Below are 27,019 nucleotides of genomic sequence, written 5' to 3'. Positions count from 1 at the left end.
CCTCTCCTCTGCCACAACCACCACCATCACGGTCAGCCACTGTCACATCAATTTATTGATCCTCTGTCAGGGTGTGCACACAAAGAGGAATCAAAGGAGCAAAGCTTGGTGGGAAAGAAGACAGCAAGCAGAGAAGCTGAGGCAGAACCAGTTAGACCTACTAGGATGGAGACTGCACCACGCTAGACAGGGTCGCAAGGGGACACCTTCCGTGACACCAAGCAGCCTAGTGAGAACAGCCTCCTGGCCTTCTGCCTCTGACCGAAGCCGTGGCCTGCGGAGCAGTGGCCACACAGCAGTGGCCCAGCGCCAGCTCATTTCCGAGGCTGAAGAATGTCAGAGCGCTAAGGCAGTTTGCACAGGGAGACTCAGGGCGGGCCTGTCAATTCAGCCAGCTCACTGAAAAAGCCACCTCCATGTTCCATCTGCCTAGTGGGGATGTGAAGGTAGGCCCGGCTCCCTCTGCGAGAAGCCTGGGCATGCTGGTCCTCTCGGGGCCCAACGCTCTCACCACACGGCCCCGCTCCGGTTTCCTGGAGGCTCCCCCAGGAGCCCGTGGGGGGCGTACTCCAGGCAGGTGCTCGCCGTCAGGTGAGGCAGGCACTTGGCGTGGTAGGAGAATTGCAGGAGGCCGTGGTTCAGAGGGCACATCACCGTATGTGAGCCAGACTTCGGAGCATGGTCACAGCTGCCGAGGAGGTCATCGTCCCAGCCAGAGTCTGCGTCCCAGACCTGCACCCTCAGGGGCCCCCCCGTGGCCAGGAGCACGTCCCCGAAGTCCAGCCGCGTCTTCCACCTGGGGTTGTTGTCGTCCCACACGGTGCCGGTCCTCAGCTCCTGGCCTCCAAAGAAGACCTTCACGTAGGCGTCCGTGGCAGTGAACGTGTCTCCCCACAGGTCTCTCGCCAGAAAGCTCATAACCTCCAGCCGGGCCATGCCCCTCCGCCGGGGACAGCAGTCGTGGCTGGTGGCCTCTGAGCCATGGCATACACACTGGCAGGGGTCTTTGGGGCTCTTCTGCTGCCCCGGGGGGCAGGGCCGGCTGCAGTCCCTCCAGCGGGCCTTGTCCCTCAGGTACTTGCTCACAGCCTGCCTCAGCGCCTCGCGCCGCGGCTCCTGGCTCTCCAGGAGCATGTGCAGGGGCTCCAGGCTGTAGTCCACCAGGCCGGGCCTGTCCTGCAGCGAGGCCACCCAGGCCGAGAACTGCTCGGGCTCAGCCTGGTTCGCGAAGAGCAGGTCGTGCATGGAGCTGTGGTGGCCGCCGACTACTTCAGAAATGCGTTCCCGGTAGGCCTGGTGGAAGGAGGTCCCCAGCTTGTGCTGCTGCTTCTTCTCCTCACAGGCCTTGTATTGTGACGAGGAGCTGCCAAGGCCGCCTATGTTGACCTCAGCCTCCACGGCCAGGCAGTCCGCCACCTCGTCGGCTGTGAGCCCTTCTAGGGTCAGCATGCAGGTGCGCAGCGCGGTGAGGGCCGAGAGCCGGCCGCCCAGCTCCATGGAGCGGATGAAGTGGGTGCCGTAGTTGGAGATGAGCCTGAGGTAGTCAGGCTCGGTGGAGGCGTTGAAGTGGGGTGGAAGGGCCCTGAGGGCCCTCTTGAAATCAGGGTGGAGAGGGGGAGCGTGCACCAGGCGAAAACTGTGAGGGGAGAGCAAAACATCAGGTGGCCATATTTCCCCCATTCATTAACTCCCTCAAGATCGTCCGAGGTCACGTGTAAGGGGCAGAACTAGGACTTGAACCCAGGTGGCCTGGCTCTAAATTGCAATCTCTCACCACTGAGCCAGCAGGGAAATCCGGTCTATCTGTGGCCCCTTGGTGACCCAGATACTTTGTATAGGTATTTTTGCTCTTCCTTTTCAAAATAAGAGTTTTCTTTCCTTTTTACTTTCTAATTGTACAAGTGATGGTGCTGTACTAGTGGCAGCCCTGGCTCTGGAACCTAGCCGTGCGGCCTTCGTCTCTCTCCACTGGATTGGTCGTCAGACGCCTGGGCTCCTGACAGCTCTGGCCACACAGGCAGGAGGTGCTCTACTCACCGTGGGGGAAACGTGGTCTCCTGGTGTGAGAAGTCAGGGCAGGGGACTCAGGGTCACCCATGGAGACCACGCATTTCTTGGGTGGGACCCAGGTCCCGAGGGCTGGGGCTTGAGTGACTGCTCTTGCTCAGCACTGCAGCCCTGGTTCCCAGCACAGAGCTTGACAAGGCAGGCACAAATAGCGGTGGGATGGATGAATGGGGCCCAGGGATGGGAGGGACCCAGCCAGGTCCCCTGCCTCCCTCTCCCATCCAAGAAGGACCCCACAGAACGCAGGAATGCCCAGGAGAGAGGCATCAGGTGCTCAAGAAACCTGAATGGCACTGTGCTGGGGCTCTCAGGCACAGCCTTGCTCTTCCCCTCCACCTGCTCTCTCCCTGGGCTCTTCCGGATTAGGGCCAGAGGGCGCAGTGCCACCTGGTGTGTGAGAATCAGGACTGCGGGGTTCTCCTGGCGGAAGCGGCCTCCGAGTCCAGACCCTGACTTCCAGAGCTCCTAGACCAACCTGAGTTGCCCACACCTTTTTCAAGCCCCCTCCATCCCCACCTCTCGTGCTCACCTGTAGAAGCGACACTCCACTGAGTCACTGCTGAAGCTGTACTGGTCCTGGTAGGTTTTCTGGGCCGCGAAGTCAGCAGCCTTGGAGTGAGAGCCGGCCACGGTCACTCGTGCGTTGGCACTGGGCTTGGGGGTCACCTCTAGACCCACCTGCCAGTCGTTGCGGATGCTGCCAGCTGCTTGCCGGGCAACGGCCTCGGTGGAGCTGCCCTTGGCCCTGACCACGTGGCGCCGGCAGCCTGAGCCCTGGGCGCGCCAGTCAGTGAGCGCCAGGGGCAGGCGCTGGAGGGCGTCCTGCTGCAGGGCGTTGCGACAGAGGGTGCAGGTGCCATCAGGCCGCAGGAAATGCTGGGTGTCCACCGGGAAGGAGCCTGAACGCCGGAGGCTGGTCACGTCCACGCCTTCCCCTGCCAGCCACGAGCCGGGCACGAAGGGGTGTTTGCGCTGGCACTCGGAGCGCGCGGCTGTGTGGCAGGGGGCAGGGGCTGGCGTGGGCAGCAGCAGGAGGAGGAGGCCAAGGAGAAGCTCACGGGCGGCCATGAAGCTGTGGAGACAGGGGACATTTGGGCTTTGGGAAGCTGTGGGCAGAGGCTTGGAGGATGGCTGACCCCTCTCCCCAGCTGTGGATTATCAGGGCCTATGGAATGGGGAGGAACGCAGTGTCTCTTAAGTCATCAAATGTCAGAGCTGGAATGGCCATTACAAACCTGGTTCACCCACCACATTGTACAGATGGGCCCAGAGGGGGGAAGTGACTTGCTCAGGTCACACAGCCAGGAGGAGCCCCTTGTTAGGATTTCACTATTTAAGGCCTAACGGGAATCTAGATTGATGGCTTTGTTGCCAGGACCACAGCAGCTGCAGGTGGGGGGGGGGGGGGGGGGGGGGCTCTGAGTAGCTGTAGCAGATTTGGGGAGGGACCTGGGGACTCTAGAGAAGGCTGGATTCTGGAGAAGTGTCACTTTTGGCACTGGAACAAGCCATACTTTCCCTAGCTCCTCGCTCATTCTCTCTCTCCCTCACTAAGCCCTTGACAGAATCAGGAAAGAAGTGAGGGTGTGCATTGCCCTTATTCTCCCCATTTTCCCTTGGTGTCCTCCCATGGGGAGCCCCATGGAAGAACATGAGCCTGAATTGCAGAATAAAAGCAGCCACATGGACTTAGCTCCTGTGTGGGGAGGGCCCTTGAGTTTGCTCTCCAGATCTCCTGGCGCTCGAGTGGCCTCTTGGGCACCTCGGCCACGCTCTGTGGGATTTGGGCAGCGACTGCGAGCTGGTGGCCTAGTGCCTACTATTGGACAGCCAGTCAATAGCCAGCAGGTTCTTCCTCATTTTGAGGTGGCTCTGGAGCCTCACCTGGGTCAGCTTATGATCTGGAATCTGTTCTCTCTACCTCTGTCCAAACTGAGCTCCTCGGAGGCCTTTGCCCTTGACACCTGCCAGGGACGGCAGCTTCTCTGAGACATGGGGGTTATGCAGAGCAGGAACTTCCCCTGCATTCCCACCAGAGTCTTCTGTGCCTACGCAAAGGAGCCGCTTGAGTGGTGGAATTCGCGGCAGCGTGGCAGGCCCCAGGGAGGTAAAGAGGGCAGGGGAGTATGTCAGAGGCTCTCGGATCACCCACCTAGGAGGCCAGCGCAGCTCATCGCCTTGATCCAGAGAACTCAGTCTCCGTCCTGGCCCCACTCATATTATCTCCCAGGGAGCCTGTTTCCAGCTTTTTCAGAAGCTTTAACTGTCAGCATTTGAAAGGGCCTTAGAGACTATGTGAAGACTTAGAGATGCTGTGAAGACTCCAACCTCTTCATTTTATAGATGAGGGTACTGAGGCCTGGAGCAGGCACGCGCTGCCCACCCCAAGTCTCTTGTCTTACAGATCACAGCACTTCCTACTCCATCAGGTTCTTCCCCTAAAGGGGCAGCCCCACTCCCGTGCCCCTCTGTCCGCAGCCCGAGTCTCCCAGCCTCCTGCTTCCTCCGTACCTGGAGTCCGGTCTTGAGATGCTCCTCCACAGACACCCTCTCTCCCCATGAGAGGCACCTGAAATGGTGGCGTCAGCCCCCAAGACAGGCTTACCGCACAGCTCATCACCCAGGCCACCGTTCACATCACGTCTGCTTCCTGCACCGCCCCTCAACTGTGGTCACAGGTCCCCTTTGCTCTCCCCCCTCCCGCTGACACCCACCCTGCCCTCACCTCCTCATCCGGCGCTGCTGACAGCCCAGGAAGCCAGCTGTGAGGGCCAGTGGTTCATCCTCCAAGCAGAGCTGCCTGGGCGTGGGGACCTGGGGCAAACAGGAGAGGCTTGCGGGGAGTGAGCACAGCGGCCTGTGGACTTGGAGCTTCAAGTCTGGGATTTTGAAGAGGCCAGCAGGGGCACTCTCCCTGCTTCTGCCCCCAGTCCCGCATGTGTGAGATGGAAGAGGCAGTGGGGAGGCAGCTTAGAGCACGGGCTTGGGAGCCAGGCTGCCTGGGCTGGGGCCAGCTCGGTTATGCTCTAGCTGTGTGGCCTGGCAAGCTTCTTTAGTCTCTCTGTGCCTCAGTTTCCTCAAATAAAAAAGGGGATAGCAATAGTATAGGCCCACAGGTTGGGAAGATTAGGGTAGTCACAAAGTTTGAAGTACCTAGGTTAGTGTCCTGCCCTCAGCAAGGGTTGGTACAGGTGACCACTTCCTCCTCCCCGAGCAGTGGAGGGGCACAAACGTTGTTCAATCCTCCTGGCCGACTTCCTGTCCACCCCCACAGCCCAGCCCAGCCCAGGCCCTGAGGCCCAAGCACACGCCCCGGACAGGGTCTTCTGCTTTGGGAGGAGGATCAGTGGCGCGCTGGTCCCCAGCCTCCTCCTCAGCTCTGGCCTGAGGTTGCAGCCACAATGCGAGTGGGTGGACAGCTGCGGGACCCTGCTGAGGGGGCCCAGGGTCTTCTTCTTCCTCTGCTGTACCTCAGGTCGGGGGGGTGGGGGTGAGGTTTCCATGGGTTGAGTGACTCACAGAGCAACTTCTGGGGGGGCAAAGTCACACTGGTGTGAGGCGGAGACAGCTGGGTATGTGGAGAACCGTTCTCGTAGTTCACCCTCCAGCTGCATACGTGACAGGAACAAATAGCCACAGGCCCCAGACCACGTGTGACACTATGGGATGGCTCATCCCTTGAGTTTACGTCCCCCCTTGTGTCCCTGGCTCTTACGGGAACAGGGGCTTAAGTGGCCTTCTCGGAAGCCGGCCCCATCTTCTCCGCGCAGTGTCCCCCTCCCTCTCCCAGAAACTGCGCCCCCTGACCTCCTTCTAGCTCCTGCCCCAGCCTGACTCAGATGCTGAGGCTGTGAGTTTAGTTCTAACTGTGCTCCGAAGACCAGTTTGAGGCACATGGAAATCCTGCAAAAAATCTGTAGGAAGAGAAAGGCGAGCTAGAGCAGGTTCTGATCCTGGCCTCCCTGGAAACTCGCTGTGTGACTCTCAGTAGTGGTCCTAACCCTTTTCTAAGCCAGTTTCCTCATCTATTCAATCAAAGGGAGCAGCTTGGGATTTCCAAGAATCCTTAGATTCTTAACGATGGGATGCCCATTTACCAGGTTTTGTGTGGGGCATGAAGTGGCTCATGTCCAAGAGATGTGTGTGGGGCCATTAAAGAGCAGAGATAACAGGTAGGTTTATAACCACTGTTTTTTGACCTATATAACTGACGACAGCCATGCTCTCCAGTTAAACTTAGACTTGAAATGTGCTTTTAAACAGTTTTTCCTCAAAACATGTTTCAACAAGAAGACAATTTGTTCAGTTGCTGGACACCATCTGTGTGGTTTATCATTAACAACTTTATTGGGATGTAATTGACATACCGTACAGTTCACTCATTTACAGTGTATAATTCCTCGGTTTTTAGTATATTCACAGAATTGTGCAACCACCACCACGATCAATTTTAGAACATTTTCTTCACTCCCAAAAAGAAACCCTGTACCATTAGCGGTCACTGCTCACTTCCTCCCACTACTATCTACTTTCTGTCTCTGTGGATTTTCCTATTTTGGACATTTCATATCAATGGAATCAGACAGGATACGACCTTTTGTATCTGGCTTATTTCGTGTAACATGATAGTTTCAATGTTCGTCCAAGTTGCAGCATGCGTCAGTGCTTCATTCTTTTTCATGGTAGAATTATGTCTGTTTGTGCGGACAGACCCAATCTGCTTACCTGTTCATCGGTTGATGGACTTTTGGGTCGTTTCCACCTCTGACTATTACGAATAACGCTGCTGTGAACGTCTGTGTACAAGTTTTTGTGTGGACGTATGTTTTCATTTCTCTTGAGTAAATATCTAGGAGTGGAATTGCTGGGTTATATGGTAACTCTACTTTTAACTTCTTAGGAACTGTTTTCCTATGTGGCCTCACCATTCTACATCCCCACCAGCAGTGTACGAGGGTTCCAGTTTCTCCGCATCCTTGTTATTACCTGACTTTGATAGAGCCATTTTTGTGCATGTGAAGTGATATCTCACTATGGTTTTGGTTTGGATCCCCAGTGGCTAAGGATGTCGAGCATCTTTTCATGTGTTTATTGGTCATTTGTATATCTTATTTGGAGAAATGTCTATTCAATTCTTTTGCCCATTTTTGAATTGGGTTATTTGTCTTTTTATCGTTTATTTATAATTGTTCTTCACATATTTTGGATTCTAGACTATCAGGTACATGATTTGCAAATATTTTCTCCTATTCTGTGAGTTGTCTTTTCACTCTCTTAATGGTGTCCTTTGAAGCACAAAAGTTTTTAATTTTGATGAAGTCCAATTTATCTACCTTTTCTTCTGTTGCTTATACTTTTAATGTCATGTCTAAGAAGTCTTTGCCTCACCCAAGGGCATGAAGATTTACTCCTATATTTTCATCTAAGAGTTCTACAGTTTCTGCTCTTAGATTTAGGTCTATGATTCACTTGGAGTTTGCTTTTCTGTACGGAAAGGGGTCCAACTTCATTCTTTTGCACGTGGATGTAGTTTTGACATATATTTTTTTAAGGTTACAAAATATTTACTCTTGACAGAAAAGCTCCGTGGATATTCTTCAGAGAATGCAGGAGGAAGATACTGATCCTGTTTGCATCTACTTATGTAAACTGTATCTACTACCCACACTACAGACACGAACCGCAACCAAGGAGAGAACAAAACAAGTAGATTGTGATTCTTGTGTGTATTTTAAAGATCCAAAATGCAGTCACGGCTGTCATTCCTTTCATCCTGTGATCACTCTTTGTTCCCTTTCTTCGCAGGTTTGTGAAACTCTGCTTCTCCTCCCTCAGCCCGCAAACGTGTTACGTAGTTATGCTCAAGTTTTCATTTAGTCTCATGAAATGAATTGCAGAGTCTTTCCTCTTTTTCCATTCTGGGGAAGTTTGTAGAGATTGGCACTCAGTTTTTGTAGTTGGGTAGATTTTTAAATACTGAGTCCACGCCTTCAAAATTTATAGTTCTATTCTGGTTTTCTGGTTTTTTTCTGGTATCGGTTTTGGCAGGTTACGTTTTTCTAGGAAATCTTCCAGTCTGTCTAAAATTTCATAGTTGTGGCCATGAAATTATTTACAATAGTCTCTGTCTCCTTTTCTCTTTTTAAAAAATATCTTTCTGAGTTGATAGTGATGTCCCCTTTGTGATCACAAATTTTTTTTATTATGGTTTTTCTCTTCTTTCTAGATTAGTCTTGCTGAAGATTTTTACATATTCTTTCAAAGGATCTGCTCTTGGCTTTATTGATCCTATTGTATCATTTAATTAATTTTGTTCTTATCTTTCCATTTACTTCCTTTTTCCTACATTCTTTGGGCTTCTTATACTGTTCTTTTTCTAACTTCTTGAGTTGAACTCTTAGCTCATTAATTTCTAGCCTTTCTTCTTTTTGAATGTAAGCATTTAAGGCTCTACACTTCTCTAGGAATCTTTTTTCATTACTGATTTTAGTATAAAGTTTTAGTATAAAGTTTTTTTCATCACTCTCTAGTTTCTTAACATTTTCTAAATTTCCGTATGATTTTTCTTTGACCTGTGAGTTATTTAAAAGTATGCTTTTTACATTTCCAAGAGAAAATGGAGTTCTCAGTCTTATCTTTTGGTGATCGATCTCTAATATAGTTGCATGGTAGTCAGAACATGTTGCCTATACGACACCCATTCTTTGACGTTTGTTGACATTTTCTCTGTGGTCTACTAAATGTTCAGTTTTTGTGAATTTCCCGTGTACTCGAGAAGAATATCATTTGTCAGTTTTTGGATGCAGGTTTCTATGTTCAAATCTGTGGCCTCTTGATATATTAATTTCTGAGAGAATCATGTTAAAATCTCCCATCGTGAAGACAGATTGTTCGAGATCCATAGATTTCTCCCTATAGTGAGAGTTCTATCAACTTTTGCTTTATGTATTTTGTTAAACAAGCTTAGTATTGCTTTGTCTTCCTGGTGAATTGAGCTCTTTATGTAGTAAACGTTTTAATCCCAAACAATGCTTTTTGCCAAAATGTCAGTTTTGTCTGATATTAATAGAGCTATCCTAACTTTCTTTTTTTATTGTTTTTAATTGTGGTAAAATACACATAACATAAAATTTGCCATCTTAATCTTTTTAAGTGTGCCAACTTTCTTTTGATTAGTACTCACCATAGAGATCCTTTATCTTACTTTCTAATTCCTTTTGTTCTTATGTTTTAGGTGGGTCTCTGTTAAACATAATTATTTGGATTTTTGTTTTGTCATCCAATCTGAGAAACTATCTATGTGACTGTGCATTAAGTCCATTTATGATTATTGTGATTACTGTTCTACTGGAGTTTATTTCTACCATCATGTGTTACGTTTTTTCACTGACCTGCATTCTCTGTGCTTCCCCTCCTCCTTTCCTGCCTTCTTTTAGAGTGACTGAACTTTTAAAAAATTACATTCTTTTCTCTGTCCTGGTTTAGATCTTAGAATCTTTCTGATTCTTTAGTGTTTACCCATAAAAGTGCTAACATGCGTTCTTAGCAAGGTCTGAAGTGGGTTACCGTCGTTCTCATTTCCAGGGATACAAGGATCTTTGAATGCTGTGAGCTAAAACCACCTTTCTCATTCCGAGGGCTGTTTTTGTCCAGTATTTCAGTTCTATCCTACTTTTCCTCTACTAATTAGTCATTGATTGGTACTATTACTTGATACAGTCAACGTTTGTTTATATTTACCCACATTTTCCAATTTCTTTGCTCATTATTCTTTCATCTCCGAGCTTCCTTTGGAGATAATTTTCCTTTTCTTACAGGACACGGTCAGAAGTGCCTTCAGTGGGTGTCTCTGGCAGCACACACTCTCGGTTCCTGTTTGCCTGAAACATCTTTTCTTCGTTCTTGTTTTTGAATCATAGTTTTGTCTGGTTGACACTTTGAAGTTATTGCTGGTTGACACCTCTCTGCACTTTGAAGTTGTTTTGCTGTTTCTGGCTTCCATTGTTGCTATTATTTAATTGCTATTCCTTTATAGAGAATTTGCCTTTTGGGGAGGGGAAGGACTGTTTTTAAGATCTTTTCATTTTTTATTTTTCTAAAATTTTACTACAAAGTCTTTATCTAGATATGAATTTCTTTCAATTTATTCTGTTCGGGATTTGTTCTTTCTGAATCTGAGGATTCACATCTTTCATCATTCTGGAAAATATCTTGGCCATTATCCCTTCATATATGCTGTCTCCCTCATTCTCTCTAGTTTTGTTTTTTGGAATGCCAATTCGACATGTAATAGAACTTTTCACTCTCTCCTCCATGTCTATTATACTCTTTTTCTTATTTTCTACTTCTTATCTCTCTGTACCGTGTCCTAATTATTTTTCTCCAGTCCTTTGTTCCAATCCACAAATTCATGCTTTAGCTGTGTCTAATCTGCTATTTAATCCATCCACTGAATTTTAAAATTAGGTAATACATCTACCAAGATGCAAAGATCAAAACAGCATAAAAATATATATATAGTGAATAATCTTGCTCCTGCGAGATTATTTCTTCATCTGCTCTATTCCAACTTACCTATACAGGTATGCCTTTTTTTATTTTTCAGTTTCTTTGGTGTCCTCTCAGTTTTTTCTCACAAATATAAGCAAATACTAGAAGAAATGTTTTCTTATTTTCTCCCTTTATCACACAAAAGGAAGCATATTATACATCTTTATACTTTGATTTTGTTATTTAAATAACATAGTTGAGGGATCTTTCCACATCAGCACATAGAAAGTTTTCTTATTCTTTTATTTTTTAAAAAATTGTTGCATAGTATTTCATTATATAGATGAAACATAATTTATTTGACCAGCCTCCTGTTGATGGACATTTGAGTTATTTATAGTCTTTTGCTTGTACAAACAATGTTGCAATCGAATAACCTCGGATTATTTTGGATATGTGATGGTGTATCTGTTGAATAAATTCCCAGAAGTTGAATTGCTGGATCAGAACCCCGTGGGTGTTTAATTTTGTTATAAATTACATATATATATGTAAATATATACACATGTAAATTACATACTGTAGGGGCATTAGCTGGTGCACCCCTTTAAAAACCATGTGTCCTTGAGTCTGCTGTCAGGGCTGTGCGCCGGCCCTCACGGTGATAATAATCCTGGGCTTGGCCAACCCGGCTGCTTTCTCGTGGGAGAGTTAGCACCAAGACCCTCGCCGTCTGAGGGAACACGGAGGCCCTGAGAGGGGCTCTGATCCTTGGAATGCAGGTCACACAGGGATGGTCCCCCTTGGCACGCACGCAGCCTTTGTTCCTCTGCCTACAAGCCAGCTTCTCTCGGGGCAGTGGCCGGTTCACGTTGCTGTCCAGCCGGCCACCGCTGGACCTTCCCTGTAAGTAACTCCCAATAAACCCATATGTCTCGTTCGCTGTCTCCGGGTCTTTTCTTTGATCTCTTGGCCATCTATCCCACCTGCTCACCCAGCTGGGTGTGTGACGGAACACATCCATATACACACACACACATGCACACATATCCATACATTGCACATATACATATATAGTATGTATATACACACATACACACATATATGAGTATACATGCACACCCTCCGGAGGGCTGGCCCCAGTTTTCACTCGTACCAGCAATGCCTGAGTGGGCCTGTTTTCCCTCAGTCTTACCTACCCAGTGTGTGGTCAAACTTCCAGGTTTTTGTTCAGTTAAATTTTACTTTCAAAGATTTATTTTTTATTTATAAACTCCCTGTTTCATTCTGTTTCAAATTTTGTGATTATGTTTTTTGTTACTTAAAAAAATTTAAAAACATTTAAACATGCTCATTTAAAATTTTACATCTAGTCATGCCAATATCTGAAGCCTCGGTGCATCTAATTCTTGGTGGTGTTGTATCAGCTGAATCCCCGCTCTGGGTGGCTTGCGTCCCTGAGTGTTGGGCGTGTGGGTTCGAGCGTGGGCTCCTGCCGGGCTGCTCTGTCTCTGTGGGAATGCCCCATGCCTGAGCTGAGACTACTTCTCCAAAGCAGGTTTGCATTTGCTTTATGAGGCCCCTCCCGGCTTTACCCACCCACCTGCTTATATTTACTTTTTGGTTTGGTGTTCTTTGACCCACACAAAGAGTGTAAATTTGAACCTTAAATGCAGGGAAGGTAGGTCTGTGGTCATGATGTCTCAGGAGAGACTCTGTCCTTCCACTCAGATTTGAGACAAACAAGTGTCCTTCTGGACTCCCTTTCCCAGCAAATAGATCCTTTTGCTAATCTACGCTTTCACGCACATTATTAACCCTTTGAGAATTTATTTAGATTTCATGTGGGATGATCTCAGTTTCATTTCACCTCCCCTCCCCCTCCCCAAGACCTTCTTGCCAGTTCCTCTGTGGTCGTTGTAACTTGGGCTCTGGTTCTCCTGGAGGGACACACACCCTCAGGGCGTCCGTAGCTGGTCTGCCTGCTTTTCTCTTTAGTTCTTACTCCTTTGGTTTTTGGCTCCTCAGGATTTCTCTTACTAATTTTCCATTTCATCTGTGCTTTCTGATACATGTTATTACATTTAATCCGCCTTTCTAGAGGTTTTGTAGCAGGGGTGCTTTTAAGGATAACTATTCTGTAATAATTGATCTTTCAAATATTACTCATTCAATAAATATTTATTCAATAAATACTTCATTCAACAAATACTGAATGAAATAAATATTGATTGATTGCCTACTTTCTGCTAGTCTAGTCTATTCTTTCTATTTTATTCCAAAAGATTCAAAAGACTCTGACAAGTATAGCAACCACCTGTTAATTCACACACCATTAGATGAAGGGGAAATTTTTTCCTGTTTTAAGAAAGCGATCTGAGCCCATGGCAGGTGACAACAGTTTCACGTGAGATCAACTCACCCTAGACGCACTAAGAGGCACTGGGAACACCCTTGAGTCGAGGTTCACCTCACCACATTAATTTCTGCTGATTAATAAAATGGATATCCAGATTGCTAATGTGCATACCATGGAAATGAATAGTAGAAGTAGAATTTCCTGTCTTTTTTTCTATTAATCACTGAGAATAATGAGGGTTGCTATAAGGATATCCTCCTGTGGGAATCTCCCAGAATGCCAGTACTTACAGGAACTGGAATCACATCACTCTTCACTCCTCACTCTCCCCTGTCCATGTTGCCTTTCTCTTTCAGCCGTCAGAGTCTTCCATCTCCTCTTCTTTCTCTGCTCCATTTTTTCCTGAAACCAGACTGCCTTCTTGGCTCACTCTTCTGCTTCAATGGTTCCCTTATGGCTTTTTAAAAATGGCAGTCCAGCCTTCGCAATTGGCTCGTGTGGCTCCCTCTCTTGATTTTGTACAGCACAGACTTTACAGTTTACAAAGACATGCACATACATTATTTCATCTACACCTAACACTGTTGTGACATAAGCAGAATATTGTTATCCCTAATTATTTTATTTAATGAAAAACTGAGTCCCGGGAAGAAGAAGTACTTGCCTGACGTTACACAGGCAACAAGTGGCAGAGCAGGGACCAAGCCCAGGTTTTCTGGCTTGAGGCCAGCGCTTTCTCAGGAGCCCAGCACACAGACAGTGCCGAGTAAATCCACATCCAAGTGAAATTCCAATGTCTGGAAAATTTGGATTTCTAACTCATCAGTGAGCTCCCAATTTTCTGACATTTCTATTAAAGAACACTAGGTCTGGGATTTCTCTGTGAGAGTGGTGGCCTCAGATTATACAGTTTAAAAAATTGATGTGGGTTTTTGTGAATGTTCTGAGGGCCATGCTTGGCCATGTCTGAGTGTTTGCGATGGGTTACTAACGGCCAAGGACTTGTGAAAACAAGTGTCTCACAGAGCTCAAACTGGAATGGAAAAAAAGTTCTGGGTAAGAATCTGACTAATGGCTCTTTGGAAGACCTGAGCAGTGTCTGAGACTTTTCCATCTGCCTTTCAGCTAGAAAAGTTTCTTCCTAAAACCCCACAGCCTCATGCATTTGACCAGCACAATGCACTGTGCATGTTCATCTATGGTGTAACTCATCGATGATGTCTTTTCTGAATACCTACTATGTGCCAGGTGCTGATGATTACGGAGAGAGTTACAAAGGCACACAAGACAAGATTCCATCCTTAAAGGGACTATAGTCCAGGGAAGTTGTAGCACCATGATTAACCTTACAGTCTTGGGATCCGGACTGCCAGGTCCAAAGCCTTGTTCCGGCACAACTAACAATCAACTTGGGATAAGCATCTCTTTAAGCCTCAGTGTCCTCATCTATAAAATAAGCTCAATATTTGTATCTACCCAACTATGCCTGTAACTCAGAGTATTGCTGTGGACATTAAATGAAGTAATGTATGTAAAGGGCGTGACACAGAGTAAAAGATCTGAATAAAAGTTAGGTCACTGGCATAACATCTTAAATGAGGTTTGGGATGTGTGGCTTAGAAACGAGGAGCTACAGTGGTCCAGAGCAGTGGTTTTTGGTTTGGTTAACCCACTGTCACTAGAATAGGATGCTCTTGAAGGATTGGTAGGTGGCAGAGAATGTGCAGAAGTTTCCAGGGAGAGGAATAGCAAGAGCAAAAGCATGAAGGCAAGAAAGAGACTCACATCAATGAGATAGCTTGTGCTTATGGGTAGGACGAATATCTAGGGTACGAATGGGTAGGTATTAATAATTGTAATTGTTATAAGGATACCATGTTTAACTCTCACTATCTGCCAGGCACCTTGGAAAGTACTTTATAATTACAATGTAAATTAATCCTCCCAATAGCATGTGAAATCTGAAACTCGTCAGCCAAATATCCCTTCTAGGACAGAGCCCCACACTGAGGAGAAATGGCTGGGAGCAGACTCTCAACTGAACAGAACAGTGAGGAGACGAGCAAACAGAAGATCTAGAGAAAAAGAGGAGAGGGTATCAGAGGAAGCAGCTCTCAGACTCCTCTAAAGCCGCATTTAAAAGACATCTTTTGGTACAACAGAAGAGGGAGTCCTAGAGTCGTGAATCTTGGTCAAGAAAGCCTTGCCCACTCTCCTCATCAAGGGGTACAGGGAAACCTGTCTCACTTAAACATGGGCCACAGAAAATGACTGAAGAGAAGGAACCCAGCTTCATTCAGCCTTCTTGTAAGAAAAAGAGACTAATAAGCATAGTAATAGGTCATCAGATAATGGAAGTCTCTAGAAAGACACACCCACTAAACAAATGAAAATTTTAGTTTAATATTTTAAAATAAGCTAAAAGAATTTTTTAAAAAATGACTGAAGCTATGAAATTAAACCATAATTGAGGGTGGTAAAAATTTATAAATGAGATGATGGGACAAAACAAAGACTTGAAAAGGGTTCACATAGAATTCAGTAAAGAAAAACTACTTTAAAAATGAAAACTAAACTAGAGTGAATACAAGACAGAATAAATAACACAAATAATAGCATAAGAGAAATAAAAGATGAAAAAGAGGAAAATTTAAAAAAAATAAAAATAAACTGGAGAATGGAAAAAAGAATGTATGAGAGAAAGCAACAGACATGGAAGACAGAGAAGATCCAAGCCGTGTGTGAAAGAGGACCGAAGGAAGAAACTCAGGCAATGAGACAGAGCAAACACACAAGCATAGCGAAAGATGCCAACGTACTTCTCTCTGTAACTGATAAAACAAGCAGACAGCAATACAATCAGTAAAAATATAAAAGATTTGAACAAAAGAATTGATAAGCTTGACCCCATGGACATATTTAGGACACTGCGTCCATGTACCAAAGAAATACACCTTCTTTTTGAATGCACAGTGAAAATTTCTCTATGTTGGCCATATGCTGGGCCATAAAATAAGTCTAGAAAATGGATTTAATTTCAATAGATTGAAATTTTACAGAAAATGCTCTAATACTCAGTGGATTAAGCTAGAAATCATTAACAACAAAAAATGAAAGACAACCTCAAAGATGTTTGGAAATCAACCAATATCCTTCAAAATAACCCTAAGTCAAAGAATAAATTAGAAAATACTTGAACTGAATAATAAAAATATCACATACCAAAATATGTGAGATGCAACAAAAGTCATGCTTAGAGCAAAATTTATAGTCATAAATATCAGAAAGGAGATTTAATATCAATGATCAAAGTACTCATCTCAAGATGTTAAAAAAGGACAACAGATTAAATTTAAACAATGTAGGAAGGAAATAATAATAAAGCAGAAATTAATGAAACAGAAAGCAAATATATAATAATAATAAAAATAAAGCCTTAGTTGGTTTTTTTAAATAAGAAATAAAATTTATTAACCCTTAGCAAGACTGATATGGAAAGAGAGGAGGACCTGCCTGGTGATGTAGTGGTTGGGTTTGCATGCTCCACTTCAGTGGCCCAGGGTTTGTGGGTTCAGACCCCAGGCACAGACCTACACTGCTCATCAAGCCATGCTGTGATGGTGTTCCTCATACAAAGTAGAGGAGGCCTGGCATAGCTGTTAGCTCAGTGACAATCTTCCTCATGCAAAACAAGAAAGATTGGCAACAGATGTTAGCTCAGGGCCAGTCTGCCTCACCAAAAAAAAGAGAGGGAGAGAAGGCACAAATTGGCAATATCGGGAATGAAGAAAGCAGTATCACTATGAAGTGTATATTAAACGTTAAAAAGATCATATGAAGATATTATAAATAATTTTATGCCAATAAATCTGATAACTTAGATGAAATTAATACGCTTCTTAAATCAACAGCTTACCAAAACTAACATGGAAAGAAATAAAAAACCTAAATAATTCTACAGCTAGAAAATAAATATTTTTCCTTTTTTAAATTAAGATTTGCATACTATAAAAGTCATTCCTTTAAAATATAAAATTGAGTGGCATTAAGTACACGCACAATGTTGTGTAGTCATCACCACTAGTTCCGAAACATTTTTGTTACCCCCAAAAAGAAAGCTCATGTCCATTGGCAGTCACTCCGCATTCTTTCCTCCCCTTCTCCCAGTCCCTTGCAACAACTAGTCTACTTTCTCCCTCAATGGATTTGCCTATTCTGGACATTTCACATAAATGGAATCGTATCCTAGGTAAATGTAGCCTTGCGTGTCTGTCTGCTTTCACTTAGCATAAGGCTTTCAAAGTTCATCCATGTTGTAGCAATTATCACTACTTTGTTCTTTTTATGTCTGAATAGTATTATTAGTAGTATCAATAGCATTAATTGCTATTAATTGTATTCTTAATTACTATTAACAGTACTATTAATTACTATTAACAGTTCTATTACTAGTACTATCAGTACTGTTAATGCTATTAATATTATTAATTACTATTACTATTAATTACTACTAGTAGAATCAATAATATTCCATCGTATGGTCAGACCACATTTTGTTTATTTAACTGTCGGTTGATGGATTGTTTCCGCTTTTTGAACAGTGGGGCTGTGAGCACTCATGTACAAATGTTTGTGTGGACGTACATTTTCGTTTCTCTCGGGCATATACCTAGAGGTGGGCTTGCTGGGCCATACGGTAACTCTAGGTAATAAACTTTTTGAGGAACTGCCAGACTATTTTCCAAAGTGGCCGCACCATTTTATATTCCCACCAACAGTGTAGGAAGTTTCCAGTTTCTCTTTAACCTAGTCAACACTTGTTATTATCTTTTTGTTTACAGCCATCCTAGTGTGTGTGAAGTGGCATTTCATTGTGATTTCGATTTGCATTTCCCTGATGACTAATGATATTAAACATCTTTCCATGTGCTTGTTGGTCATTTTGTATATCTTCTTTGGAGAAATATCTATTCAAATACTTAACCCATTTTTAAATTGAGTCGTTTGTCTTTTTATTGCTGAGTTGTAAAAGTTCTTTATACATCTTGGATGCCAGGCCCTTTTAGATATATGATTGCAGAAGTTTTCTCCGTTCTGTGGGCTGTCTCTTCACTTTCTTGATGGTGGCGTCTTTTGAAGCTCAACAGTTTGTAATTTTGATAAATTCAATTTATCTGTTTTTTTCTTTTGTTGCTTGTGCTTTTGGTGTCATATCTGAGAAACAATTGCCTGATCCAAGGTCCTGAAGATTTATGACTATATTTTCTTCCAGAAGTTTTGTATATTAGATCTTACCTTTAGGTCTTTGATTCATTTTGAATTAATTTTTATAAACAATGTGAGGTAAGAGTCCAAACTTCATTTTTTTCCCCATCTATATGTCTAGTTGTCCCAGAAGCATTTGTCGAAAAGACTAATTTTTCCCCATTGAATGATCTTGGCACTCTTGTTGAAAATCAGTTGACTGTAATTGTATGAGTTTATTTCTGGATTCTTAGTTCTATTTCATGGATATATGTCTATCCTTATGCCACATATAAGTACCTTAGTACCACCATGTCCTAATTATTGTAGCAGAAAATAAATTTAATCTGCAAAAACAAAACCAAAAGTCTTCCCAAAAAGATAACTCTGGGCCCCAACGACTTGACTGTGGACTTCTTCCAATTATTTAGGGATGATATAGCACCAATCTTACGTCAAATCTTTCAGTGAATAGACGTGGAAACATTCCCAACTCATTTTATGAGGTCAGAATCACCTTGTTACCTAAACTTCAAAAGGATACTGCAAAAAATGAAAACAACAGATTAATCTCTCCAATGATCATAGACGTAAGTATTCCATAAATATTTTAGCAAACTGAATCCAGCAATATATTAAAAGGATAACAAATGTGACAGAGCTGGGTTTATTCCAGGAACAGATGCCAGGATAGTTTACAATTTGAAAATCAATCAGCATAATTTATCACATTAACATACAAAAGGATTAAAATCATATGGTAATCTCAGTAGATATAGAAACAGCATTTGATAAAATTCAACACCCATTCATGATAAAAACTCTTTTTTTTTTTTTTTAAAGATTTTATTTTTTCCTTTTTCTCCCCAAAGCCCCCCGGTACATAGTTGTGTATTCTTCGTTGTGGGTTCTTCTAGTTGTGGCATGTGGGACGCTGCCTCAGCGTGGTCTGATGAGCAGTGCCATGTCCGCGCCCAGGATTCGAACTAACGAAACACTGGGCCGCCTGCAGCGGAGCGCGCGAACTTAACCACTCGGCCACGGGGCCAGCCCCCATGATAAAAACTCTTAATAATCTAAGACTAGATAAAAACTACAGCTAACACCATTCTTAATGGTGAAATATTAAAAGCTTTTCCTTGGAAAATGTGAACAAGACAAGGGTGCTTGCTTTAGCTAATTTTATTCAACATTATATTGGAGGTTATTGCCAGTACAATAAGGCAAGAAAAAGAAATAAAAGCATATGCTTGGAAAGAAAGAAATAAAACTACCACTTTATGAAGAAGACATATTGAATACATTGAAAATTGAAAAGAATCTAATAATAAACTATTGAATTAATAATAAATTAGCAAGGTCACTGAATTCAAAGTCAATATCCCAGACACAATCATAAAGTAAAATTTAAAGAATGATTCAATTTATTGTAGCATCATAATACATCAAATTCCTAAGAATAAGTTTAACAGAAGGATGACCCCTATACAGAAATCTACAAAACAGTACTGAGATAAATAATATAATGGAGGGATATACCATCTTCATGAATTAGAAGACTTAGCATTGTAGAGAAGTCATTGCCCCCAATTTGATGTATAGGTATAATGCAACCCCAGTGAAAATCCTAACATTTTATTATGGAAATTTACAGGCTGATTCTAAAATATATATGGAAATGCAAAGGGCCAAGGATGGTCAAGAATATATATAGGAAGAACAAAACTGGAATGGAGAACTGATGTCATCAAATACAAAGACTCAATATAAAGCTATAGCAATTAAGTCAATATGATATTAGCATAAGTATAGACAAATAGACCAATGGACAGAATAGAATCCAGAACACATATATATGGTCATCAGATTTACGACAAATGTGCCACTGAAATGCAATGAAAGAATGTCTTTTCAATAAATGGTGCATGACATTTGGATATCCATATAGAAAAACATGGATCTTGGACCTCACTGCACCTCATATAAAAATAAATTCTAATTGAATACAAAACTAAATGTGAAAAGACGATAAATCTTCTAAAAGATAACATGAGGTTATCTTTAAGACCTTGGTGAGGTAAAGATTTATTAATTAGGATTAAAATAGGGCTTACTATAAAGGAAAAAATTGACAAATTAAAGTTATGAAAATGAAGAACTTCTGTTTATGAAAAGATATTAAGGGAGTAAAGAGGATAAGCCACAGAGTGGGAGAAATCATTTTTAATAGATATATCCAGCAAAGGATTAAAATTCAGAATATAAATAAACTTCCACAAATCCGTAAGAAAAAGGCAAACAACCCAAGATCAAACCATTTAGATAACTAGCAGTGTCTTTTAAAGATAAACATACATATATCTTATGATCAGGCAATCCCACTCCTGGGTATATACTCCCCAGAAGTGATTGCTATGTCCAACAAAAGATATGTACCGGAATGGTCACAGCAGTGCTATTCATAATAGCCCAAGTGGAAACAACCCAAATGTCCATCAACAATAGGATGGGTGAATAGACGGCAGTGCAATGGAGTTCTACACGGCAACGAAAACAGTGATCAGCTGAAACAAGAAACAATTATTGATGAATCTCACATATAAAATTTTGAATACAAACTGTATGATTCCACATATAGAAGTTCAAAAGAGGGAAAACTAATCGATGGTGAGAATGGTGGTTCTTTTGTGAAGAAGGATTGGGGACGGGGAAGGTACGTGGAGGGGCTTCTGGGGAGGTCCCAATGTGTGACTGTGTGAGCAGTCCTTGTAAGGATTGAAGGAGACAACGCAAAGTGCTTCAGACAGTGTCTACCTCCAGTAAATGCTCAAAACAATGTTTTTTAATTTGATCTCTAATCCTGTAATCACAGACAGGTGTCTGACATTTATTTCTTGACCTGGGAAGTAGTTACGTGAGTTACATATGTATATTTCTTATATTCTATTTGTGTACTTTTGGGTATGTATGTTGCTCTTCAATAAAGAAGTTTATTTTCTATGAAGAGATACTATACTTTAAAGACACGTACGGAGCTATTTATGATTTGCCTCAAAGTAATCTGATGAGGATGGAGTGTGCATGTGTGTGCGCATGTGTGTATGGGAGTGGGGAGTGTATAGATGAAAGAAGTTGTCTACAAGTTAACTATTAAAGCTGGCTTATGGGTACATGAAGGCTTATTATACTCTTTGCTTTTGTATATATTTGAAATTTTTCATCATAAAAAGTTAAAAGATAAAAGCAAAGAGCCCCAAGCACCAGAGTTTAGCTAGCGACATAGTGCAGATGTAATTTACATCCCTGTCCACCCTGGAGAGCAGGGGAGATCACTGGAAGTGTCATTTGCAGAAGGACCCCTAATCCTACTGGGAGAACGTGTTCAAGGATGGGTATTAGGCCTCTGGGACCCAGAGGCCGGAGAGTTATGTACAGAGAGTGTTGAAAATCTAGCGCTGTACCAGGAAGATAATCAGTGAATTGCCTGACTCGGAAAACTCTCTCAAAGGGCAAGACCTTTAGCTATTAGGAGTCAGTCTTGTTTTAACTCCATCGTCAAGCTTCTCTTCTGACTGCATGTGCTCGCCTCGGTGTCAGCTCACCCACTGCTGTGGCTTCCACTGCCACTCAGAGACCGGCGATTCTCAGATCTCTCCCCAGACCAGGGAGCACCCAGGGCAGGATGCTCCCTGCATGCTGGGGGAGAGGGCTTGCCTTGGTGGAGTCCCAGAAACCTCAAACTCACCTTGCCCCAAAAGAATCTCTTTCCCTTCTGAACCTCTCCTCCCGGTTTCAGAGGACGATTCCGACCCGCTTCTTGTCACCAAGGCAAGAACCAGTGGGATTGTCTTGATTTGCTCCTCTTCTCTCTGTCGCACCCCCTGCCCCCACACTCCATCAACTGCTATGTGCTATCTAGTGTATTCACCCAACTGCTTCTCATTCTGCAGCCCCTTTCCTAGACCTGCAGCCAGCGTCCTGGGTCAGGCCACCCCCTCTCTCCCATGGCCTGTTGTACAGCCTCTTGTGTGCTCAGATCCTCTCCTGTTGAACAGATCCCTCCCTTGTCCAATCACCTAGGAGATAAATGTGCATCTTGGGAGGGGCCCCGAGTAGGAGCCAGGCATCTAGAGGGTGCAGAATGCTGGAGGCAACGGAGGTGGCAGGGAGGGGAGGGTACAAGCTGGAGAGATTACAGGATTAGAGATCAAATTAAAAAACATTGTTTTGAGCATCTACTGGAGGTAGACACTGTCTTAAGCACTTTGCATTGTCTCCTTCAATCCTTACAAGGACTGCTCACACAGTCACATAGTAAAGGTCAGAGCTGGGATTTGAACCCAGGTCAGCTCAGAGCAGAACTCCTGTTCTTAACCACCAGGTGGCCTCCTGGCAAGGTTGGGGCAGCCGGTGCTGAGCTACGGCGGTTGGGGTGAAGTGCCAAGCAGAGCAGTCCTTGCCTGAGCAGTCTCTGGCCCTCCTAGCCCACGTTTTCCTGTCCTTTCTCATTTTCAGATGAGGAAAATGAGGCTGAGAGGCCCACAGCCAGCAGGAAGCGAGCTGGGACCGACCCAGATACTCTGACTCCAGAGCTTCCTGGAAGTGGCGATCCCACGTGATGAATATGGCAATGACCAAGGAATGGGGAGACCCACTTCCAGGCCGGGTGCACTTGTTCATGCATGAAGTGGAGGCAGTGGGAAAGCTTTGAGAGTGCCCGCCTCTCCATCCGTGCCCAAACTAGCCCTATGCACTGCCTGGGCTGTCACGAGGGTCAAGGAACTAGAGCCTGGCAGAGTGCTCTAGGGACCAGGAAAGGCGCTGTGCATGAACAAAGGCGGTGAGCAGCCATCACAGGTCCTCACTGTGGTCACACAGCCACGCCGAGGGAGGAGGGTGCTCTAGGTGCCCAGGGAAAAGACTAGACCAGTGGGCGGAGAGGCAGGCTGAGCTCAGAGCAAGAAACCACTGTCTTAACAAGTTAGAATCATCTGTCGGGAAATGAGCTTCCTTTGGCGGTAGTGAACGTCCCACCACTGGCGAGCAGCAAGCAGCTGCTGGGGGTCTGCACTGGGGGAGACATGGGCTGGGTCCCCTCAGCTCTGAGACCGGCTCTCAGTGAGGGTCTATCTTTCCAAGAGGCTCTGCTTCTAAACACACGGGAGTTCCTAGATTAGAGCCTGATGTGTTTGAAAGGTTCCTGTCAAGAAGTGGGGAAAATGCTATTTTAAGTTCACCAGAAGCTTTTTCTGTTTGTTTTCAATGGTTTGGCGTAGAGCTAGAAGATAGAATTTATCTTTGGATTAATGATTGAGCTTTTGTTAAGAACAAAATGCACTTTACAATGGGCCTTTGGAGAAGCAGAAGGACAGGCCAGGTCCCGGGGGCCCTGGAGACAGGCCTGCGTTGTTGGAGGCGGGTCTGAGAGGGGCTGTGGTGACAAAGGTGTCTTCCCTGTGACTGGGTCCCACAGAGGGCTTCCCGCCTGGCCTCCGGGGGTGGGCTGGGGGAGTTGATCTCCTGTCCCACCCAGGGCAGGTGACATGTGACATGGCAGCAAGCGGGGACAGCAGGGATGGCAAGCTGGGGGCCTCCTTAGAGGTGGTAAGCCAGGAGACTGCATGTGCATCACATCCAGTGCCCAGTTGAAAGCATTCTTTGCTGTGGCGTAATGCCCTCCTGTCACCCCCAGGGGCCAGGCGGGCTCTGTGGAGTGTCACAGTGCAGTGGCTGGGCCCAGCAGGGCCCTGCCAGCCCTTCCATCGGGGCCAGAGCAGGAGCAGGGGTGGAGCACTGACTGCACTGGAGCGTTGGCTGGGGACCAGTGGCCCCGGGGCGGATTTGTGGAGCTTGTCACCTCTCCTCAGGGGCTGGCAGGATTTATCTGGGTGGGGAAAAGCTGGATAAGGCGGGTTTCCTTTGGTGGCTTCAGCAAGGGCCAGGGTGAATGCTAACTGGTTCTCAAAGGGAGTGTGACGTGTCGGGGCTGGAGGAGTCAGGAGCATCTGCTGGACACAGAGATTCTGACTCTAACAAGGGCACTACAGAACTGTCCGTGTTGCAGAAACGTTCCAACAGCCTTTCATCTCCTGGAAAGAATTTGCATCAAGAGAAATGCACTCTGCAGGCGTGTTTGTTGTTTCTTGCAACCCCAGAGCAGTTCTACCCATTTTAGAGGGACTCATACTTTTTCCATTCTGGCACCTACCTGGAGACAGTTAGTAGGACTGAGGGGAGATGGGAGACAGAGGTAGGGAGGCTGGAACAACCCCATTTAGTTCCCACTCTAGGATGAGGAAGATGGCAAGAAGGCCCATCCGTGGTCTGAGGAGATTTGGGATTGGAGCAAAGTCAAGTTCACTGAAGGCCCACCACTCTCTGGGCAGCAGGGGCTCTGAGCAGGACAGGCCAAGAGCTGCCCGAAGCCACGTTACAGAACCTGCACAGTCTGCAGCAGGCTGTCCTCGTCCTCAGAGCCCAGCAGCAGTAAGAATCGGCCCCCAGGTCTCAGAACCCAGCCGGGGAGAGTCCAGTTAAGAGTTTTATAACAATTCATGAATTCATTGCACGGCCAGGGCATCTGAGGAAAGGACATTTGCAGAAATCGTCTGGTGGAATAAAAAGGGGAGGACCATTCGCACCCTACCTCCTCCCAGTAGCCCTAGATCTGCCGCCTGTCAGCCCTCCTCTAACTACAGCCACCTCCTAGCCCTCTCTTTCCCAGGACCCAGCATCTGAGAGAAGACACGTACCTTGAGTTTCGGCTTCGCGGGAGCCCAGGCATCCCGAGCTGCTCTTCAGCAGCCAGCAGGGCCGGCCTCTGGACTGGATGGAATGATCTGCTAGCTGGCGCCACACAGCTCTGCTGTGGCTCCCTGGGAGCTCTTCCAAGACTCCCTGAGGGCTGTAGTACAGGCACCTGGCTCTCAGGGATGGGGTACAAGTCACCTGGTAATATGAACTCCAGAGTCTCTTCACTGAGGTGACAGGTGTCTGACATCCAACTTCTGAGCAGTAAGTTTTCAGTCACAAAAGCCAAGCTGGTCATCACCCCAGCCAGAGTCCAAGTCCCAGACCTGTACCCTCAGGGACCCCCATGGCCAGGAGCACGTCCCCGAAGTCCAGCTGCGTCATCCACCTGGGGTTGTCATTGTCCCACACCGTGCCAGTCTTCAGCTCATGGCCTCTGAAGAAGACTTTCATGTAGGCGTCCATGGCAGTGCCCACATTTCCCCACAGACCTGTCACCGGAATGTTCACAACCTCCAGCCAGGCCGGGCATCTCTGCTGGGGACAGCAGTCCTGACTGGTGACCGCCGAGCCATGGCACACACACTGGCAGGGGTCGTGGGGGCTCTTCTGCTGCCCCGGGGGGCAGGGCTGGCTGCAGTCCCTCCAGCAGCCAGAAAGGCTTCTTGAAAGAGGCAACATTTAAGATGGGTGTTGATGAGCCTAGAGCTTTGGTTTTGTTTATTTTTCCCCTGACTATCAAAGCAATACTCATGTTGAGAGTTTGGAAAGTACAGAAAAGTTGTTTTGACAACGTATTAAATACCCTCTCAGCAGAATTCTCCATCACCATCACAGACCACATCGCTGACCTTCCTCTTGGTAAACTAGCACTGCTCCATCAATGCTACCCCAGGCAGGGCTTTGTGTGGCATTCTGAGTGGCTGCTGCTTGTCCCCATGTTTCCATCTCTATGCTCCTCACTGCAAATAGAACATTGCCACTCCTTCCCCCTTACCAACATTACCTCCCTTGACCTTTCCCTCACCCAACAGGCCTCCCCCCTGCGCCCCTCACCTGTAGAAGCAACATTCCACCAAGTTTGTGCTGAAGCTGTACTGGGCCTGGAACATCTCGCGGGCCACAAAGTTGACTGCTTTGCTGCGGGAGCCTGCCACGGCCATGGTCACGTTGACCGCCGGCACGGGGGCTATGTGCAGCCTAACTCACCCATCATTGTGGATGCTGCCAACCAGATCCTGAGTCACTTCCTTGGGAGAGCTGAAGTTGGCCCTGGCCATGTGATGCTGGCAGCCAGAGCCCTGGGTGCGCCAGCCAGTGAGCGCCAGCGGCAGGCACTCGAGGGCACCCTGTTGCAGGGCGTTGTGGCAGAGGGCGCAGGAAGTGCTGTGTGTCCACTGGGAAGGAGCCCGAGTGCAGGAGGCTGGTCATATCCATGCACTGCCCTGCCAGCCACAAGCCAGGCACAAACCAGCGGATGTGCTGGCACTTGGAGGACGGCTGTGTGGCAGGAGACAGCTGCAGGCGACGGCAGCAGCTGGTGGAGGATGCCTGGGAAGAGCATGTGGGCAGCTGTGCAGCTGCAGCCTGGTAGACAGGGGGCACTAGTTCATGGAGAGCTGAGCCCGAGAAGGAAGTGAAAGAGACAGTCTCTGCAGCATCCCAGTTCCTTCCCTCCTCTCCACCTCTCCACACACCGAGGCTGACTCAGCCACACCCAGCCCCCTTTCTAGTACCTCCACCTCCTGCATGGGGCACACCTCCCTGGCAACAGGGGAGCTGGTGTGGGTGCAGGGCAGGAGCTGAGAAGAGCTCCTCCAGGGGCCCTCTGGAAGGAACTAGGCCCCATTCTGAAGCCAGTCTTGGTCACAGTGCATGATCAACCATCTCAGTTTGCCCAGGACGGGGATTTTTAATGCTAAACCCAGAAAAGTCCTGGGCAAACCAGGATGAGTTGGTCACCTTAGTCACTGCTCCCAGCCAGTGCTTACTCTGATCTGTGACAAATAGGACAGAGGCTCTCTGGATCCTGCAGACCTGCCTGGCTCTGCCCGCACTGTGGCCCTTACATCTCTGGGACCTTGGGTGCTCTGCTGAATGGGTTCAGTT

At 46.0% G+C, this 27,019-nt stretch overlaps 1 protein-coding gene and 1 pseudogene across 1 annotated transcript; both read right to left on the bottom strand.

The window, feature by feature from the left end:
• Positions 1–35: 35 nt before the first annotated feature.
• Positions 36–4,671, bottom strand: LOC124235995 (perforin-1-like). Its single transcript, XM_046654595.1, has 3 exons — positions 4,579–4,671; positions 2,597–3,139; positions 36–1,636 (listed from the first exon to the last, which is right to left on the bottom strand). The coding sequence occupies exons 2-3, from the start codon at positions 3,133–3,135 to the stop codon at positions 508–510; spliced, it is 1,668 nt and encodes a 555-aa protein (XP_046510551.1). The 5' UTR covers positions 3,136–3,139; positions 4,579–4,671; the 3' UTR covers positions 36–507.
• LOC124235214 (perforin-1-like) lies at positions 3,408–26,474 on the bottom strand (annotated as a pseudogene).
• Positions 26,475–27,019: the final 545 nt, after the last annotated feature.

Source organism: Equus quagga, chromosome 2, assembly GCF_021613505.1.
Source record: "Equus quagga isolate Etosha38 chromosome 2, UCLA_HA_Equagga_1.0, whole genome shotgun sequence".
Lineage (NCBI taxonomy): Eukaryota > Metazoa > Chordata > Mammalia > Perissodactyla > Equidae > Equus > Equus quagga.
Note: the sequence above shows the minus strand (reverse complement) of the source record. Positions and strands in the feature narration are given on the sequence as shown.

Coding starts and splice junctions, on each gene's coding strand:
- LOC124235995 (XM_046654595.1), bottom strand. CDS start 3,135: ATGGCCGCCCGTGAGCTTCTCCTTGGCCTCCTCCTCCTGCTGCTGCCC. Junction 1,637..2,596: donor GTGGAGTGTCGCTTCTACAG/GTGAGCACGAGA, acceptor CTCCCCTCACAG/TTTTCGCCTGGTGCACGCTC.